At 33.0% G+C, this 19,489-nt stretch overlaps 2 protein-coding genes across 9 annotated transcripts in view; one reads left to right on the top strand and one right to left on the bottom strand.

Annotated features, from left to right (window-relative positions):
* The window catches only part of LOC125077215 (GTPase-activating protein skywalker), a 77,569-nt gene extending 61,503 nt beyond the window's left edge, over positions 1 to 16,066 (top strand). The window contains exons 5-14 of one of the 8 annotated variants that reach the window (XM_047689083.1): positions 2,887 to 3,011; positions 5,115 to 5,261; positions 5,347 to 5,531; positions 5,611 to 5,776; positions 6,164 to 6,193; positions 6,835 to 6,921; positions 8,918 to 9,076; positions 9,308 to 9,411; positions 12,519 to 12,653; positions 13,120 to 16,066. In XM_047689083.1, the coding sequence (XP_047545039.1) occupies positions 2,887 to 3,011; positions 5,115 to 5,261; positions 5,347 to 5,531; positions 5,611 to 5,776; positions 6,164 to 6,193; positions 6,835 to 6,921; positions 8,918 to 9,076; positions 9,308 to 9,411; positions 12,519 to 12,653; positions 13,120 to 13,261 (1,280 nt within the window). In that variant the 3' untranslated portion in view covers positions 13,262 to 16,066. Of the gene's footprint in view, positions 1 to 2,886; positions 3,012 to 5,114; positions 5,262 to 5,346; positions 5,532 to 5,610; positions 5,777 to 6,163; positions 6,194 to 6,834; positions 6,922 to 8,917; positions 9,077 to 9,307; positions 9,412 to 12,518; positions 12,654 to 12,693; positions 12,832 to 12,956; positions 12,986 to 13,119 lie in introns of those variants that run through there. The other 7 variants (XM_047689077.1, XM_047689078.1, XM_047689076.1 and 4 more) reach the window with 7 other exon arrangements.
* A 1,264-nt stretch (positions 16,067 to 17,330) lies between these two features.
* Positions 17,331 to 18,795, bottom strand: LOC125077076. Its single transcript, XM_047688868.1, has one exon. It carries the CDS (start codon positions 18,676 to 18,678, stop codon positions 17,398 to 17,400), a length of 1,281 nt encoding a protein of 426 aa, XP_047544824.1. The 5' UTR covers positions 18,679 to 18,795; the 3' UTR covers positions 17,331 to 17,397.
* Between the last annotated feature and the right edge of the window lie 694 nt (positions 18,796 to 19,489).

Raw genomic sequence — 19,489 nt, 5'->3', positions numbered from 1 at the left:
ATAACTCTAAGATTTTTTAACATCAATATAATCTTGTATCGAATAATATGCCTTCTTTACCAATGTATTTTTTACAATTGACTTGAATATATGAAACGGCAAAGTTGAAAATGCCCGTTAAAAAAGTTGAAGGAAGACGGTATTAAAGAGAGAAAACAGGTAGAACCTTTTGTGATTATTACACTTTAAAGCGTCAATGGCGGTGGTTAACGGATTGCCTAGCGATGTTAAAAGTCGCAGGATTTATCCTGAGCCTTATTAGTACTTCCTTTAAATGTGGCATTGCTAATATTCTATTCAAAAAAATTGTCTAGGCGTATTTTTATTTTTATAATTCCTCCACTGGTGTATTTTATATACATGTTTATGGAAGTTCTTCAATGCAAAATTATCGATAAAATAATACTGTTTATTTAAGGAGTCGTTCCAATGTTCCAATATCAACGATCTGTTTGGTTGTTATTTATCGTTAGGTTACAATTGGAAAGTGATATTATCTTATTTCTAATATAAAACGTGAATGTTATGTAAACTATTAAGATTTAATTGATTATTGAATTGTACGGTTATTTTAATAACATAGCCATTTATTTTCCGATATAGTTCGCAATAAACGGATTAGGAAATGACATATATAATATATGTTTAGGTTTTTTCTTCTGTAATATACATCTATTATTCATATAAATCATCATTTTAAATAAATCTCATTATTGCTTAAAGCTGCATCAAAATTCGCGTTGTTTAGAAGATCTAAGCGATACAGACGGAGGCATGCGTCTATGTTTTATACAATGTAGATTTCTAAACAGTAATAAATAATAATAATATTCTTTAACGTGTTTAATTATTTCTAAACTAATTGAATTCTCAAAACAGATATATAACTGAATCGAAGTTCTCATTTAACTTTATTACATTGATGTGCCAAAATATTTCTAGTAACAAAGCGAAAACAAGAGTTGCCAAGTTATTGTTATATACTCAGAGAAATTAATCTATAATTTGTATTGTACGAATATTAAATGAGATCATTAAATAACATGTTTACATTACATGTATAATTTCGTTTGTGTGTGTACACCAAAATGTAGCTGTGTGACGCTGTATTCGTATGAGTTATTTAAATATTTTAATTTCGACGAAACAAATTTTTGCAAAAGGTTGTTTCAATACCCCTAAACATTTAATGATTACTTCAGATTTAGATAATGAAAAGGAGTCGTGATTTTTTATGATATTTTGCCCAGATACAAATGAGCCACCTGATGGTTGGTGGTCACCACCGCCAAAAGACATTGGCGCTGTAAGAAACTTTAACCATTCCATTAACCGATTCAATATATTTTCGATTCAAATAATCGCTAATACGCCGAATATCTTATGTCTTGTGCCTGAAGTAACACTTGCTCACTCACCCTTCAACCGGAACACAACATTACTATGACGTATGACGGTAAAATATCTGTTGAGTAACCCGGACACGCTTGCACAAAGTAATATATTTAATTATTTTGTGTTTATTTACATTTGCCACAAAATAATTTGATTACTTTTGCAAAATAATTTAAAAGAGAGTATTATACGTGTTATCAAAGGCTTGTCAGAATGTATGCCAGTGTCATGTCTATTGGTGTTGACCACTACCCATCGGCCGACCATTTACCAGTGGTCTGCTTAATCTATATAAAATGAAAAAATAATAATTTATTTGCTAATCCAAAGTTGTATAATCAATTAATTTGATTTCCGTTTTCGTCATATTCATTAGTATATTCAATATCTTCCTCTGGTGTATGTATTAGTAAGAGTATTATATATTAGAAGTATATACGTCGAACGACTGAAGAGCAATTAGTGTTTAGTCAGCGCTTTTTTTCAATGATTGGGTTCAGCGCGTATTGAAAGTGCTCGAGCGGTAATTGCGTTCATTCTCTCGGGACTGCCTGACGAAAATCCAATTTCCATTCCAGATAGCTCTGAAGGTCTTCAGCTTCGTATTGTATTCCATTTTGTATCTCGCCGTCGTAGGAAATTAAACTTTTAATTGAAGATTTGTGAATCTATACCCGATTGATTGATTGTACTTTCGTAAGCAAAACTATTATTATTGAACGAACGAACTTTCGGTAGCAATATTCAAGAAACGCTTCGTTTCGCTTATTGAAGTTAAATCATTTTTATATACATAATTATTTTAATGGAACTTTATTTATTTATATTTAAACGACTAACGATCCTCGTCAATAAATAATAATTCATTAGTTCGCCGTTTCCGTTTTCATTGACGGCGCCTGTACAGTATCAAAACAAAATCTCGTTTGATTTATTATTATTTATAAGAAGATTTTTTTCAAAATTTCTTCGATAATATAAAAAACGCAATAAGGTAAACGTTCTATTGTACGCTCTGTAACATTTGCACGTAAATAAAATTTCATTGAAGATAGTTTTTAACTAAGACCACACCATGGAATTTGTTTGATTGTTTGAATAAAAGTTTCAGTTTCTATTGCCGGTCTGTCTGTGCTTAATTTAATTTGAGGCTCAATTTATTTTTGTAAAATTGTCAAAAGAGCTCTCGCTAATTTATTGCTATTATTTTATTCATCGAAGCCCGTACAAAATTCGATTTTGTAAATTTCTGACTCTGTGACATAAAGGAATATCGAATCTGTTCTCAAATAAAAAACTTGTAAATAAAATTGACAATATGTCGAGCTATGTATGCTACTACCGTAACAAACAAATTAACCCATACATATGTATATAAAAATACTACAAGTAAACCTTTGTTCCAAATGCAGCTGACCGTAAGCTGCTCTATAATTTCGAATTAAAGCGTCATGTTTAAATTAATTAATGTGAACAATGTTATCTTCGCAGAGGAGGAGTGTTATCACTGCATGGCAAGTTTGGTCGCGTCGAAAGAGAAGATGTTCATCACACAGACTAAGCTCCTGAACGAGGTCACCTGGAAGACAGTTATGCAGATAGCTAAGAAGCATGCCGTAAGTTTGATGTTTGCTCTCTTAATACCGACTATTATTATATACATCAATAAACATAATTAATAAAAAGGTGGTATAGTTCAATTTAGCGCAAAACCTTAATTCGCTTGTGTGAAGACGGGATGAGCAGCTAATAGGATTTATAATGGTTTGTCTTATATATAAATATGTATGTGTGTAACTGAACTGTTCCAAAACGATTGGACCGTTGTAATTTTTGTGTGTGTGTAACATTGCTATGTTAAATCTAAATAACGTATGTACAAAAATGGAAATCTTACGCAGCTATATGGTTACCGAGTGTTTTTTTCTCGTTTGCAACATGCCGTCTGTCATCATCCATCATCACGTTTCCACTGAACAATAGTGTTTGGAAACTCTTTTGTTTCAATATTTTTTGTAACGAAGTTCTTTTACGCAGCTTATAAGTAGAGTGAACTGGCAGAACTCGTCCCGTAAGGAAAAAGCGTTATGCCCCTTCAGGCAACCTTTCCCGCTCTTTCTCGTACTTTCTATCTCTTTCTCTTTCTATTATATAACGAGTTATATTATATTTTTTATTAATGTTTTAGTCACACGGGATTTTAATAACAGTTTTATTTCTAACACGTTCATTTATTTTATTGAGTATATTATTTAATGTATAGCTTACGGCAAAATCAATTTTAACCGGGCGTCCCACGACAACTTTTTTTTAAGTTTTATAATGGTCACACCCAATCGTACGTAAGTATTTTATTAAGAAGCCAAAGGTACATCATAAACACATTCCACGACGAAATATAATATAACCCTTGATAAAATACCTTCACGTAATATGATCGCTTATCATACCATCTCCATATAAAAGGTCTTTAGGTAAATAGTGGCTATAAAATACAAAAAGCCTCGTTCTCTTATCGTGACGTTTAAAAGAAATTTGAAATTCAAAAACAACTTCATATCTCATGAGTCTAAAGGTATCATTATGTATTTGTACGTGTGACGTATAAATAAATAATAAATTACAATCTTGTTATGTCTATGTATAGATTATTTTTATTTTTCGTTGATAAATGTAGACCTATACAAAATTTAAGTCGGTTAAATAACATGATAAATGAAATAAATGTGTTTTATAATGATTAGTGGTATTAGAAATGGTAAGTAATTTACCGAAACCCTCAAAAAAAGGGAATCGCGTGACTTTCCTTCCTATAAACCAACGTTATCAGGTACGTTTTAACGATATACGACGCACGCGAAACATTTTTTTGTAGAGTTATGTTTACAAATAAAGTTTTGTACTGAAAACTTAATGTAATAAAATATTAAAATATTACATTTCATAAATCCGGCTTGAAGGACCATTTTAGAATATAGAAAAATAAAGCAATTACAAAAAAAATAATATTCATGAACACACTTTACGACTACAAGTATCTACCTGTTATATTTAAACATACTAAAATTGCATACTTTATTATCTGTAGACTTTGATTTAATGAGCCACATGTTTCACATAAAATCACACATACTGCTCATTTAAGCAAACAGTCGGTATTCACACATGAAACACTAACCTAGGTTTATATTTCACTCGACTGCCGTCCATCTGATGTCACGCGTATTAAATTATTATGATTTGCTATTATTAATCGTCGATAGCAATATCTGGCAGCCAAGGACCAGAGGTCAGGAACCGGTCGTCACTATCGAATCTATAAATTCTTAATGCGTTAGGGTGAACGACTTGGACACGAACGAAACTAGACTACTATTTGTTAAGCGATTTATTGATTGTGAATTCTATGGTAATGTGTTTGTTGTCATTTGGGTCACGTTGTTACGTTTGTTTAATTTTATAAGCAATTTGTTAGTGAAAGCGCTTCTTATGCATTTGTATAGATTTTTCATTTTTGTTCTTAGTGTATTTATTTCGAAACAAAGCATAAACTCGCACATATATATTGAGATGTCTTTTTTTCGTTTAATTTGCAGTAAAAATAAAATTAAAAAATAACAATAATATTATATACAAGGACGCAATTTCAACTTTTGTAAAACTATACGTTTAGAAACAACTGTTTCCAAATTTCGTACAGCATCGCATCTTGTTTGCAGAAGTCGGCTGCGCAGCACCTGTCGCGACTATCCGGCGCGATCGGTCCTGAACGCATCTACGCCGATTGGCAGTGGTGGATCCTTGCCGCCCTGCCCTTCCCCCATCTCGTACGAGTGCTTGACTGCTTCTTCCACGAAGGAATAAAGGTATGTCTGCAATATATTCAGGTATTCTATAGATAAAATCATTTTTTTATGTTGTTACTTTCTGACTTTATCCTTCAATCTTCAGGTATTCTACAGGGTAGCTCTCGCGATCCTGATCCTATTTCACAAACACTCGACTAACCAGAATTCGGAATGGTACGCTGAAGCAACGAAGAATGGAGTTGATCACGCAGTCGACAAATTCTGCAGAAATATGCCTGCGTCTCCCACCAAACTTCTAAGAACAGCTTTTAGTATAAGAGCGTTAAGGTAGGGCTCGTGTTCTCTTATCTTAAAACTGAAAATAAAAAAGAACCGAATTCTTAACAAGTTTGATATTCTTTCGCAGCTCACAGTACATATCCCGAGTGTTTATAAAGACAGAAATGACGCTCAAATCGAAACAGGTGATAACAGGGTCACGTCTCGTGAGGTCCCGGTCATCTGACAACCTCCCCACCAGCCAGTCTCAAGTCAACATTCAGATGATGTCTCATACCCTCACAATACGCGAGGTAGGTTTGATGCTGATGTGATTATAAATTGTTATAATTAATATATAGATTTAGACCTAGCAGGTGCAGAAGAATATATTAATGAGTTTTAAAAAGAAATGACAGCAGAACAAATATGAAATTAGTAAATAGATGACGTCAACAATGTCATAATGTTACCAATGTAAACAATTTAAGTAATTTATTGCCAAATCATAATTAATCGGTAATGGTACGCTTATTAAGTTGTCTGTGTTAATATTTATGGTTATTGATCTAACTGATGAAGGGAACGTTCTAACGACACCAGTTGCACTTCCACGCAGTAAAAGAAGTCTAGGTGTATATATAATTTGAATTATATAAATATAATATTGTGTATTAGAAATTATTTTACTTGATTTGCAGAGAATGTCTGAGGAAACGTGCAAACAGATGGTATCGTACACGACAACATTAGGCGTGGCTTTCGCTTTTGTTTCTCATTCAATCATTCGGTTGAAATTCTAACACAACTAACTTCAATTACATCGGATTCCTATACAAGTTCGATGTTACAGTTCATGAGTCTTAATTTCTTGTAAAAAAACATCCTTCGTCTTCCTTCCTCTTTTCGAATCCACGTTTTTGTTATGTTTCGATCCGTGTAGCGAGAGATTTTGTGAATACTTATCATGTTGTGTTGTATCGATGTTATCATTCGACTCGACACGATTCTCATCAGACAGAAAAACTACACCCAGTCAAACAGTTCGAAGTTCATTTCGCCGGCTTTGAATGGATTTTTTACTATTTACGTTTCTTTTTGTAAATGTATCGATGTGTTGTTTTATGTTAAGTATTCAAAGTTTTAATCATACTGTGTTAATTACGTATTTTATTGATTACTTGAGTATTATGGCATGCGTGTGAGACGGTCTGAGACGGTGATACCGAGGAAATGTAAGTTGTTTGAACGAGCAAATGAAAACAGCTTGATATTATTAACACATGTGAATAGGTTATAGATAATAGTACTGTGACGGCATGTAAACGATTGTTTTGTGTGAGTGCTAACTTTGTGTCGATTTTCCTGTTAGGGCTCACATTCGCCGGGCCCGCGCGCCCTTTCGATGGGCGTTTATCCAATCCAAGCGATCAAGTCGCAGATTCTAGACCAGAGCGAAGTAAGATTACGTAGTGTTGTCACCAAACAAACCTAAGTGTCGCCCATTATGAGCTTGCGACCAATATCGATGTTTAGATGCACCGCTTGCCTCTATTAGGTGTTTAATTTATTATTATTATTATTATTTTATTGAAGCAAAACTCCGCTTTCTAAAGTCGTCGAGAAAAGGTCGCTTCGATTTATTTTTTTGTTTATTAATTTTATTTTGCATTTGTTGTTGTAAGTGTGCGCGGCGGTTGATTCAGATTTTGTTTATTGCGTTCTTAAGTTCACTACGTTCATACGAGATATTAGTAAGTTTATCTAAACGAATTGAAATGAAATCTGATCAACTCAGGCTAAAGTTTTGCATGATTTCTCAGTTCAGTTATGCTAGTGACGTCATTCCTCTAACTAAAAAGAACTAGAGTTGTAACATTAGGCCAAGAAAATAAGACTTGAGTCATTTTATCACAAGCGCAGAATCAAAAGCACCCAAGTCAAAATTAATAGTCACACCTAAAAGTGAATACGAACACGTTTTCGCATATACGATCATCGTTCGGATCACGTTCATCATCATCCAGGAGTGTTCACAGAGTCCAAGATCCTCTCACCTGGCCCTGTGGTTCCCATTCCCTAACGCGGTGTTCAGCGACCAACGACAGCATTCATCAGACCTCCGTCAGAAGGTTCGCTAGGGATTCATGTATCAGTACTATCTTGTTGGGAATATTTTGGTGGCTTGGTAAAATTTATGAGAAAGATCTGTTTATATCTCTTTTCAGAAAGACCTTTAGAGTATGTTATTTTTGTATTATAACATCAATTAAAACGATAACTATATTAACAGTGAACCCACACTATTGTCGTTAATAGTTCGTTCTATGTTTGCATTTATTATTTGTTTCTTAATCCAATCCCAAGATTCAATGAGAGATATAAACACACTAATTCTAACGTCACCGCACATATTTCTGGTTGCAAAAGGAAGAGGACTAAATGACACACTATCACCGAATCAGTTCACGATATTAATTATCATGTTGTGTTATTCTTTTTTATTCTATTGCTAGCTTCTTCCATTTAGATTGTAGATTTATAAAATTATCATTAATTTTGTCTGTAATTATATTTTACATTGTAATTCGAGTCGTTTTTACCATTTTTTTCATCTGTTTCAGTTTTTATTTTCTTGATTTAATTTCGATCTGCTGAAAGAAAAAAAAAATGGTTGAAATGTCTCCATTTTGATTCTAGTCTAATAATAATTTGTTAATATAAATTGCATGTCATGTCGTTTGTCTGTCGTTATTTAAAATTTACTAGATATTGTCTACGTGTTGTATAAATGTTTAGATGTTCTCGAGCACTTGGTACTCGTAGCCGTCACTAATATGTCACGATCTAATTAGTGCCGTTAATATTTATGTGGTTTAAGTAATTTAGTTTATATTTTGTATGTCATATTTATCGAGAGTATGTTGTAAATTGTTTAATTCTAACGTGTATTTAATTGCGATTCAGTACAGTCACGTGTAACAAATCTTGAGTCCCAGTGATTGATATGTGACGAAAACATTAATTATATACATATACTTGGTTTTAGTGTTTGGCATTTTTTACAATATCAGTTTATAGTCTGAGTAGATCATCACTTCGGCAATATAGACTTAGATGTTTTAACTATTCGTTAGTAGATCCTTTATCGTCGCTTGGTTTTACATCACGCATACAATGTACAAAACGAGATCATAAAACACAACAATAATGATTTCAATCATACATTAATCCTGTAAATTAATTGTTTTTTTAAATATTAATCAAATAACACATTTATATTGCTATGATTAACATAAGACTAGTTCAAAGTTCCATAAAGTTTGAATTGATTAATATAATTTGACAGTAGAAACATACACTAGAAAGTTTCAGCGTAATATCACTAGAAGATTACATGATTAATGATACGAATCGAGATGAACAGTAACTCACACTATGACAAAATATTCCAGCTGTTCACTCTCTGGTCGTGGTTGCCGGTGCGCATCACAATGTACCAGCCGGTACTCTTGTACACGACGGAGGAGCACGGTTGTTCGCTGACGACGTTCTACGTAAGAGTCGAACACCACGAGCCGACGTTGCTCATGATAAAGACTTGCAACAATGAGGTTAGTAGCTTACTTCTGTATATGTAGCTGATTATATATGTTTTTCTGTAATTTAAAGCTGCTCCGCCCACGCTAAAGGTAACAGCTCCGCTTCATTAGGTCGCAACGTGATTTTATATCGTAACGTGATCCTTTCTCAATAAATGGTCTGTCTAACGTACTAATAGACATGATGTATTAACCTTTTTGAACGTTGCGATTATTTTGTAGCAATACTAATTTATTTTCTAGGTATTTGGTGCGTACTGCTCGACGAGATGGTTCGAACGCAACCAGAAGGACGAGCGCGGTAACAGACAAGCCTACTTCGGTACTGGAGAGACATTCCTCTTTAGGTAATGTATTTTTGTCGTATTTAATGGTGACGATTACTAAGTCTAGTCCTCCTTCCACGAAATTTTTTTTTCAATCGATAAATATAGTTTACATTTCCAATCAAAATTTTAAATCGCATGTCTGTCTCAAAAGTTCTGTTTTTTTGGAAGATCCAATAGCGCAATTGTCTGAGGCGCAGGATCGATCTTGAGCCCTTGTGCTGTTGTTGTCCACACTCCTAACACAAGCTATTTAAGCTACATTTGAGGGGTAAATCGGATGATTAGTAATTCCTTATAGTGGGGCATTGCTAATATTCCTTTTTTTTAGTCTATATACATATTAAAATAGTAAAATATCGTGAAGTTTGTTTATTATTTTTTCGGAAAAGAGTTACTACTAAATTAATTTTTTGTTAGTACAGATTCTGTAAAATGACTCAATTGATGAAACGATTTTTATCCAATATGACAATTATTAAATACTTGGCCTCCCCCCGCTTAAGTGATACATGAATGATGGCTATTGTATCTGTGATTGACTTTTAAGTTATCTATTGTGTCCGTTATATTATTAAGTTATTAAAATGCTTCTAATATTTTAAATCGTTTGCACTTCATCGGTGATGGATATAACTTGGCAACATTATTTTTATCTTCATATATTTTATTAAGCTTTCATTTAATATTAACTGTTACTGTGTAGGAACTTTTTGCACATCTTAAATAGTCTTAGTAGATTTTATTAGTTCCTTTTTTATATTTTTTATTTTTTTTATTTAACTTTTTATATGTATTCTATATATTATGGATCGTATTGTTTTTATATTTGTTATGTAATGAATTCTTAATTATTATAAATCTCAGTTCCTATTATGTATTTATTTTTATTTTTTTCTAAATCAATTGATATAAAGGTTCTAAGCCTTTTTTTAAATGATTTTGTTAAAGAATTTGCTTGATTTTTTTTATATCAATTGGTTACTTTACTTCTTGGGTTCTTCGGGTAAAGGCTTTCGTTTCGTTTTCTTCTTCACTGACAATCACTCACAGTTAACACAACAAGACCTGTTTGATAACACATAACAAATACTGCTTATTAACATATTTTCTCGTTGATATATGTTTTTATACATACATTGCTGTCTGACTTCAGCGAACTTTTCAAAGTATAGAGCAATGAAATAGAGCAATGAAATACTCAAACAAATATTAAACTAATTCTATAATTTGTTTTTTTTTTTTTTTAATTACATCTTAGTCGTTTTCATCACAGATACTAACAGTTACTATAACATTTTTTTTTATTCGTTCTATTCAATTATTAAAATAAGAACACAAGATCTCCTTTGATTTCTGTGGTTTTTTTTTTCACTTTTTCTTCTATCTTTTTATTGTTTCAATATATAATCTTATACTTTATTTATATATTTTTTTTATTTATATATTAGTAGATAAACTAACTAGATTAAATAGATACTTTGCACCAATAGTAGCATACACTCGAGTAATCATTATTTAATTATTAAAATATAAGTTTTTATCTGATTTAGTTTAATTTTACGGTTTTCATTTGGTCTTTACGTTTAATTTGATAAGCGTTTCAATAATTTTAATATATCTTTATATCTGCACTACAGAAAAAATACTTATAGAACCTACAATGAAGTCAGTTTATGAATAACGTGTAATAAATTACAAACGATTTTTTTATACTGTGTTTAAATCGTTGACAAAACATTGTTCGAAGCGACGCATTAGTTTTACCATTTATAAATATTTCTTAGTCCTCAAAGACTTTTTCACGAATGATATTTTTTATTTAATTTGACATATTATTCTGGTTCCTTAAAAGGCATAAAATTTTTAGTTACGCCTAACGATGCGAGCGTGTTATTAATATATATTTATGCATATTTTTCTCTATTCGTTTCTGTACCATTTATCAGAAAAATTGTACAGTTGACATCGATACTTACGCTATGCTCTTTGTCATAGTATCTTAACGTACTACACAGTCGTATCGGATATTTATTGAAAATATATTAAACGGGCAATAGTATTGCAACAAATCATTGCATTAAATTTGTATTATATGAATCAACATAATATAATCAGAACATACCGCAGCCCCGGTGCGAGACCGTCACTTTTGCGAAAACGCGATTTTTTGAGGAGAATCATTTAAAACTTTGAGATTCTCCAAGCGTCGCCGTGATTCGCGCCAAAACCAATAATGACAATCACGCCGTCTTAAGGAAACTATGTGTTATAGTAATTGCACCAAGTTTAAGGTTGCTTCGGGACACTCATTACGCATTTAACTATTTTTTTCAATATTTACAAAAGTGACGCTCTCGCACCGGGGCTGCGATACATTAAAATTACGTAATTACACAATTTCGAGCTAGATTACATTCCTAAGCACGTGTACACGGCATGCTCGTAATAATAATATTAATACAGTCTGGTGCTCTTTTATATAATAATCAAACATTAATAAATTACAGCAAGTCCCTATATAGATTTAAACAAATCGAAATAATATGACATTAATACTAAATTTATCTAAATAACATTGAATATTTATAACCATTAAACTAATAATAATACATTCATCCGTTTGAATTATTAGACTGAATGATTTTTTAAAAGATCTTATTCTTTAAATTTAACTTCAAACGGTTAAAAGCTTTTCATTTTTGTAAACCTACTGATTTTTATAATGGTTTACACATTAAACGTAAATTGTTTTGGATTACTAATCTTAACACCTCCTTAATTATAACGCTTAACATACAAGTATAGCACTATGTCACATATAACACAATAAAGTAGTGAATGAATGAGACAAAAGATTGAAATAGCACGAACGAATCATTGGTCTATATAATATATTGATTAAAAGTTATGAGAGGAGGGACCGTATGTGCGGTCTATGTAAATTAAATTTGTACGAAGTTTAAGGATGTCACTCTCAACGAGTGAATATAAATGCTTAAAATTAGATGAAGGAAGTTTGGTCTTACTTATAATGAGTACAATTTTGATTCAAATGGTGATGTATGTATTTACACAATCGAGCACTACCTCGAACACCGTGTCAGAAGTCGCGCGTTCGCTTGCAGCCTTTACCCGGAGCGCGCCAAGTACCCGTGGGTGGGCTGCTCCATCGGCGCCGACGGCAAGGGCGAGGAGCGGGTATCGCACGCCTCCGAACTCTTCATGGCCGCCGACTCCAAGATGATCACGATCGGAGGAGGGTCAGTCCCCACATGTGCTATCTAAGCCACTCTCTTTCAGCCTCCACCCCGCCAGAGCCAAGTACCCCTGGGTAGGCTGCGCGAAGAACGACTCCAAGGAGGAGGGCGACACGAGGACTGCGCATGCGAATTCGCTTTTCATGGCTGCCGATAACACGATGATCACTATCGGAGGAGGGTAGGTTTGACTATAGGGGTTTCGACGGTTGAAGGTCACGTGTACGTCTTAATATGGATGACTTCGAACACTCAAAAAGTTGTCATTTGTAAAAGGTAGGTGGTAGGTTGCATGTTCAGTTGAAGCGAATGACAAGCGAAATAATTATCAACACGGTAATTACGGGCAAGGAAAGAAGAATACTTCGAACTATAATATACACACAATAAATGTTATGTTTGAGTTTTTAGTAAAATCGTTGTTAATTTTAATGATGAGATTTAAAATGTATAATTTTTACATTTACAGCGAGGGACAAGCCATTTGGATGGACGAGAACATCCGGTTCGGTAAAACGGACCGCTGCTCCACCTTCAACAACCCACCCCTCTGCCCGAGCGGGGACTTCGAGATACGCGTGTTGGAGGTGTACGGCTTCTCCGGAGCCTAGGCCCCGATGTCGATATATCGATACCGACATCGATACATCTGCCAGCCGGCCAGACGATACGGAGTGGTGTAATCTCGATTGTGTGTTTATGATCGCTCCCGAATGTCGATGTCTCGCCCAGTTCGAGTGAATTCGCTCGAGTCGTATCGAACAAATTCGCCGTCATCGAATGCAACGATTATATTATTAAAAAAGTATTAAATTAAATTCTGCACTAGGCAGTTGGGCGGACTCACTGAATGTATATACGCTTAGCGAAACTTCCCTTCGCTTTCGGAATTGTGCATGCGAAATTCAGTTTTACGCTTACGTATTAAAATATATAATCGCACGCACCGTTTCGACTGAAGTGTTGCTAGTGTATGAGCTTGCCGATTGAGATCGTCCGTCACGAATATAACAATATTAAATCCGTAAAAATCTGAACCATCCTCGTACATCGGTACGAAGTTTGATATGATTTTATATCTACTAGATATTCGTGAGTTGTATTCGATAAAATTTCTTATCATTGTGAGAAAATGTGCGATTTGTGATGAGCCCTTGCCGTCTCAACGGATTGTATTTATATTCCTATATTTATTCTACGTGTGACCCCGTAGTTAACGTGAACACAGCTGTCCCATCAAGACAACGAATCGGGGAATTTAGGTTGTTTCGTATTGAATATATTTAATCGATATATAGTTGTATGTGTGCGAGTACAAATGGAAATGTCGTATGTAACTACTAGGTAAATACGCTTACGTAAAGCAATATTCGTGGGGCATAGCCGTGGATTGTGGAGTTTGTTTCTGTCGAGGTGAACATTCCAGTGAAGCGTTAAAGGTTCGGTAACTCGGCCGTGAAAATAATTATTAACTGGATCTTAATGCAATGAACGCAAGGTTCGTAATCGATTGGCAACGACAGTATTCGGTATCGTATAGGGAAATACATCATCGCTTTAGGCTTGTTTTCAATGTACTCAAACCGTTATTACTTGTCTTTGCTCACAAAATGTACCAAAGATGTTTATCGTAGTTGTTTTGTAGACAAATGTTTGATTCCCGAACGATACAATACGCACTGCCTACCAAAATTGTCTATGTTTTTATTTATTATCTATTTCACTTAACGTATATAATTTTGGCGGGCAGTTGGTATGTGTGTATTTTATTGGTAAATATTAAATTCCGATATTCGAAAATGATTGGATTGGTCGAAGCATATCGCAACAGTGATACATATCGTCTTATAATAGGTGTGTCAAACTGTAAGCTATTTTGGGATTTTGTACTATGGATTTAGATCCATATCCGCGTGCAGTTATTTTAAAGAATTTATACACATATGTCGATTAGTGTTTCGAACATTTGCCTACAAATGTTTGTCGAAGTTATATAATAAAAAAGTAATATGAAGTTTTATAATAGAAATGAAATTAAACTTTATCATACTCTGTTAAATAATTGCTTAATCTATTGCGTCGGATAATGGGTTGCCAAATATATGAATTTACGCGGTGATCCCATAACAACACCAGTAGACACTGCCACTCCATGCGTAATATAGTATTATTTACAAGAAATTTGAAGGACATGTGCCAAAAATGGACCATTCGGAATCAAATATGGCTGGAATGGTATTGTCTATGGACGTTCGCTTCAGTATATGTATGAGATATTGAGTATTTACACAATTGATGTGTAGTTGTTAGATTTCATATTTTGATGAGTGTATATTAAGAATGGCTTAGGGCGAGATCTACGTGATTATTTTTATGAAGTCGAATGCAGTTCAAATGTGAAATAAATGATAATGTTCATACACGGCGGAGTCGCCCTCGCAGTGCGGGGCCGCTCTGTTTTGCTACGTCTGTGTAAATATTTATTTTATTGTCTCTGCACATTTAAGTTGTCTATGTTTTTTCCTTAAGTCTTATTTACATAGAAACGTTAATATAAGTAAGATTTTGTTTATTTTTTTATGTTATTTTTGTGTATTATAATGAAATACAATGTGTAGAGACGTGTTCGAACGTAGTGAAACGGGAATTGCCACGGTACTAGATACGACATGTTTTCTGAAGCCTAAGACTTGTTTTAAATTCAGATTATTTATATAATTTATTAATTAGGTAAAAAAATAACGTTTATAATGTATATTATTGATTTGCCTCTGTGGACAGTGGTCCAAAATGGTCACATGTTAAGTTTTAGGGAAACTATAATATTATTTGTTCGCTCAGTTATTTGAGTAGAGTTGGCAACACACAAATCTTTCAAACGCAAACTTGCACGCCACTTGAACAAGCACAGATTATACTTGCGTACAAAGGCGCCTGTGTTGCCAGCTCGGTACCCGCTGACCGCAGGAGGCGCGCTGGCGTTGTTGCTGTTAGCAATTTATCGTTGATCAGTGTAAAGTCTAGTCTTTATTCTGTTTTTATTCTTTATCGATATAATATCTATATATTTACGAATTGATATTTGAATACGTGCGATTTCGCCCCCCGGGGCTCGTAGGCTCGTGGTTAGTTAGTGTATAAGTACATTTAATGTAAAGAATATACAGTTATTAATCTCTGTTCTCCTTTCAGTATTTGTGGTGTAAGTTTTTTTTTTATGAGGATCATATGCGATATGACAAGTGTGACGGCTCGCATGCTTGTGTGGTCGTGAGTGGATGCCGGATGCTTTGTTTTGTTAATGTACTGTTACATTCGAATAGTTTTTCGCCGCCGCCCGAGCGACGGTTTGAACTCGTTTATGGTAATGTAAATGTTGCTTTATAATGTCTACAAAAAATATATAATCCCATATACATGTTGTTGTTTTATTTTTTTTATTAAAACTCCTTCTTTAATCTTTTTATTTCCATTATAGGTATTTGTTTTTGTTTCGAATTCTCAGTTAATAAAGTCTGTCACATTTAATGGAATGTAAGTTTAACCACGTCCTCACGCATGCACACATTGAAAAATGGTAAAAATATAACCCTTCATGATAAAGTGGCTAGTTCAAAACCAGGTTATCAAATCTGAATTTTAATATTATTAATTTGTGTTTATATATAACTTATCGCGGTTGGTGATGAAGGAAAATATTGAAAGGGAACCTGTAGGAATCGGATGAAAAACAGCTACGTGTATCGGCCAACTCCCACTAAAGCGTGGTGGAAAATCAAAATTAGAGGATTCCTTATCCCAACAGTGGAATGACTAGAGGTTATTCATTTATTTTTTTTAGTTTTATTCAGTAGAATTTAATGTGAAGTCACAAGACTCACAAGATCCTTAATAACTTCGAAATTCGGATTAAAATTAAACCTTCTCAAACTACCGTGTAGACATCTCTGAAATGTTTGGGTATCGAACCGATTCAAGTCTATACGCATAACGGTTTTAACACGGATAACCTAAGGCAGTGCCTACACATTTTTTTTTTGGATAACCTTAGTTTTCGTTAATGTTCAGTACAATTTATGCAAAAAAAATTGTCACGCATAGGTGAGTATAAGGTACGTAGGCTTTGTATAATGCCCGGTTATTATTATTTTATATAATCATAAGAGACATTTTACTCCGCTCGCCAAGCATGATACGCATATAACAAGGGAAGATAACGTTAATTGAATATAAACAATAAAAAAAGCAAAACATATTTACAGTATTTTTTTATACATTTATTTAAATTCTAAGTTCATTGTTTAAGACTGATGCAATACAAGTTTTTGTTTTTAATAATTATAGTTAAATGAGAGTAAGATTATATGGATTTTTTTTTTAGATTTCTCATTTTATTGACGTTTTTAAACATTTCATCATATTAAATAAATTTTTGAAACGTACAGAATCTGCATTTAATTATAATTGCAATGGTATGCAAATTATCTTGATTCTGTAATCAAGATTTTTATACTATAAAATTCCCAAAATAAAAATAGTAAAAAAAATGTATATGTAAAGCACTCTCTGATGCTTTATCATGAGAGACAATCAAATATATTTCTGTTTGAGTAGCAAAGACAAATAAAAAAACTTGTGATTATTATTTCATAGACAATATTAAAAAAAACCAGTTACAGATATTATTACAAAAAAAATTTATGCAAAAGCACTTTATAGGTAAATTATATCAATTACAAAAATTAAATTAACAGTTTTCAGTTTCTTTTAATCGAGTTCTATAATTACTTGCTCTATCAGACACAGCTTTTGACAAGGACTTATCTTCGACTAGAGAAAATATATCATCGTAATCCTTTCCAATCTTATCAATTGCTTTGAGTAAATTCTCATTGGAACATTTCTCTATATAATTAAAAATAAGTGCACTTAATGAGGCTTTCATTTTTTTTGAAAACTCCTGCAATTCTTCTTTGTCGTCGATTTCAAAACTGGATCCTCCATTGCTGTCAGTTTTGTCTATTGAACTTAAAGTCACCCACATGTTATAGCTCTGTACAAAATACTGTTCATGATCACAAATACTACTCGTTTCAAGAACTTTAACGAGTGTAATAGTCGAATCTATAATATCAACTAAATCCATATCTATTTCCTTTTGATTGACAAATTTATTTTCATAATATGTGAAAACTACTGAAATGATTTTTAGAGCATCAAGTTTATTATCTTTAAACACTTCATAGGATTTGTCAAAACCAACTAAATTGAGGGTTATTTGTAAGCTGATTATAAACACCCTTTCTAATTCATCCCTTCCACAAGAATGTTTTTGGTTCACAGCAATCTCTGTGAATGCTGTTGCTAAAGCTTCAATTGCTTCAGATGTCACAAAATGTCCAAAGAATCGGGTTCGTAGCTGCCCAGTATTGCAATAAGAGCAAATTGTGTTGAAGTTTTCTAAGCCTGTTATTATCAAATCCTTATTGGAAGAGTTATTTAGTATAAAATATAAGGCACTTGAATATCCAATTTTAATAAATATTTCTATCCATATCGCTATAAGACTATCGTCCGCTAGAAACAGGCTGGAGTTCACAAGGCGTAGTAATTGGATGATAATTAAACTGTCTTCGGATTTTGTATATTCTAGTAACAATGTGAGAAAGGCGTCCATTTTAAGAAGGGCTTGGGCGGCTTCTTTTTGACAACACATGTTACCAATAATCCCTATTAGTATTTCAATAATTCGGGGTGATTCGATAATCGAAGGCCAGGCGAAGTTGAACAAACTCAATACATCATGTTTTTGTAGGAATAGCACTACATCTCTTTCAGCTGTCATGTCCCAAAGAGTACAGAGATCTTCTTCGAATGTATTTTCTTGTATTTCATCTTTCAGGGTGTCTAAATTAGCAAACTTTAATAATAATTTCAATACAAATCGTTCGCTGTAGGCAGTATCGCCAATAACGTCTCCGGTAACCACATCTTCTTTTTCATCTTTAACTTCTTGATCTGGTTTCATATTTGTTTTTCATGTATGATAAAACTGATATTTTTTAGTACTAGAACGGATTTTTTTTATTTGATCCTTATGTTTTGTTTTAGAATTATTAAAACAGTCAAAGTCAATAACTGAAAGTTGAGACTTGAAACTGACATTACAAAATTTTTAGTGATGTACCAAAGTTAATTGAAATGCTACTAATATTAATATTGTATTCGATAAATCATTTTATTCTTATAAAATGATTTATCGAATACAATATTTCGACAAATAATATGATTTTTTTTTTAAATATTTACAGTTCAGTATAAATGAGTGACATTAATGGCTTGAAATTAGGGTAATGGTCTGAAAAATTGTAAAAACATTTGTATTTATTATCACTGGATAATATAAGATATATAAAATATTTAAGCTTTCATTTAAAGCACTAAACTGCACTTATTTATAATATGGAATAAGAGACGAACATTTTCGATTAAGCAGTCATAGAAAAGATTCTGCCCGAGACGGCGAGTTCCGTAATATGAGATGAGATAAATATATTAAATATGTGTCCACGAAAGCATTTTCCCAAAAACTAGCGTCTTTGTCTATTACAGTCAAATATTTTAGAGACATCCAATAAGACCAGTAACGACCCCATCCGATAGAAAATCTTTTCTCAAAAGTATAGCGTGAACATGTCTTATTATGCAAAAAGTTTTATAATTTAAGTGGCTCGTCTTACGTAATAAATGAATGGTCATTTATTATGTGAGAGGATTTTTATTACTTTTTGACACCCTCTCTACACTACATAAGAAAAAATAAGAATATTCCGACCCCT

This window comes from Vanessa atalanta, chromosome 3 (assembly GCF_905147765.1).
Source record: "Vanessa atalanta chromosome 3, ilVanAtal1.2, whole genome shotgun sequence".
Lineage (NCBI taxonomy): Eukaryota > Metazoa > Arthropoda > Insecta > Lepidoptera > Nymphalidae > Vanessa > Vanessa atalanta.
Note: the sequence above shows the minus strand (reverse complement) of the source record. Positions and strands in the feature narration are given on the sequence as shown.

Coding starts and splice junctions, on each gene's coding strand:
- LOC125077076 (XM_047688868.1), bottom strand. CDS start 18,678: ATGAAACCAGATCAAGAAGTTAAAGATGAAAAAGAAGATGTGGTTACC.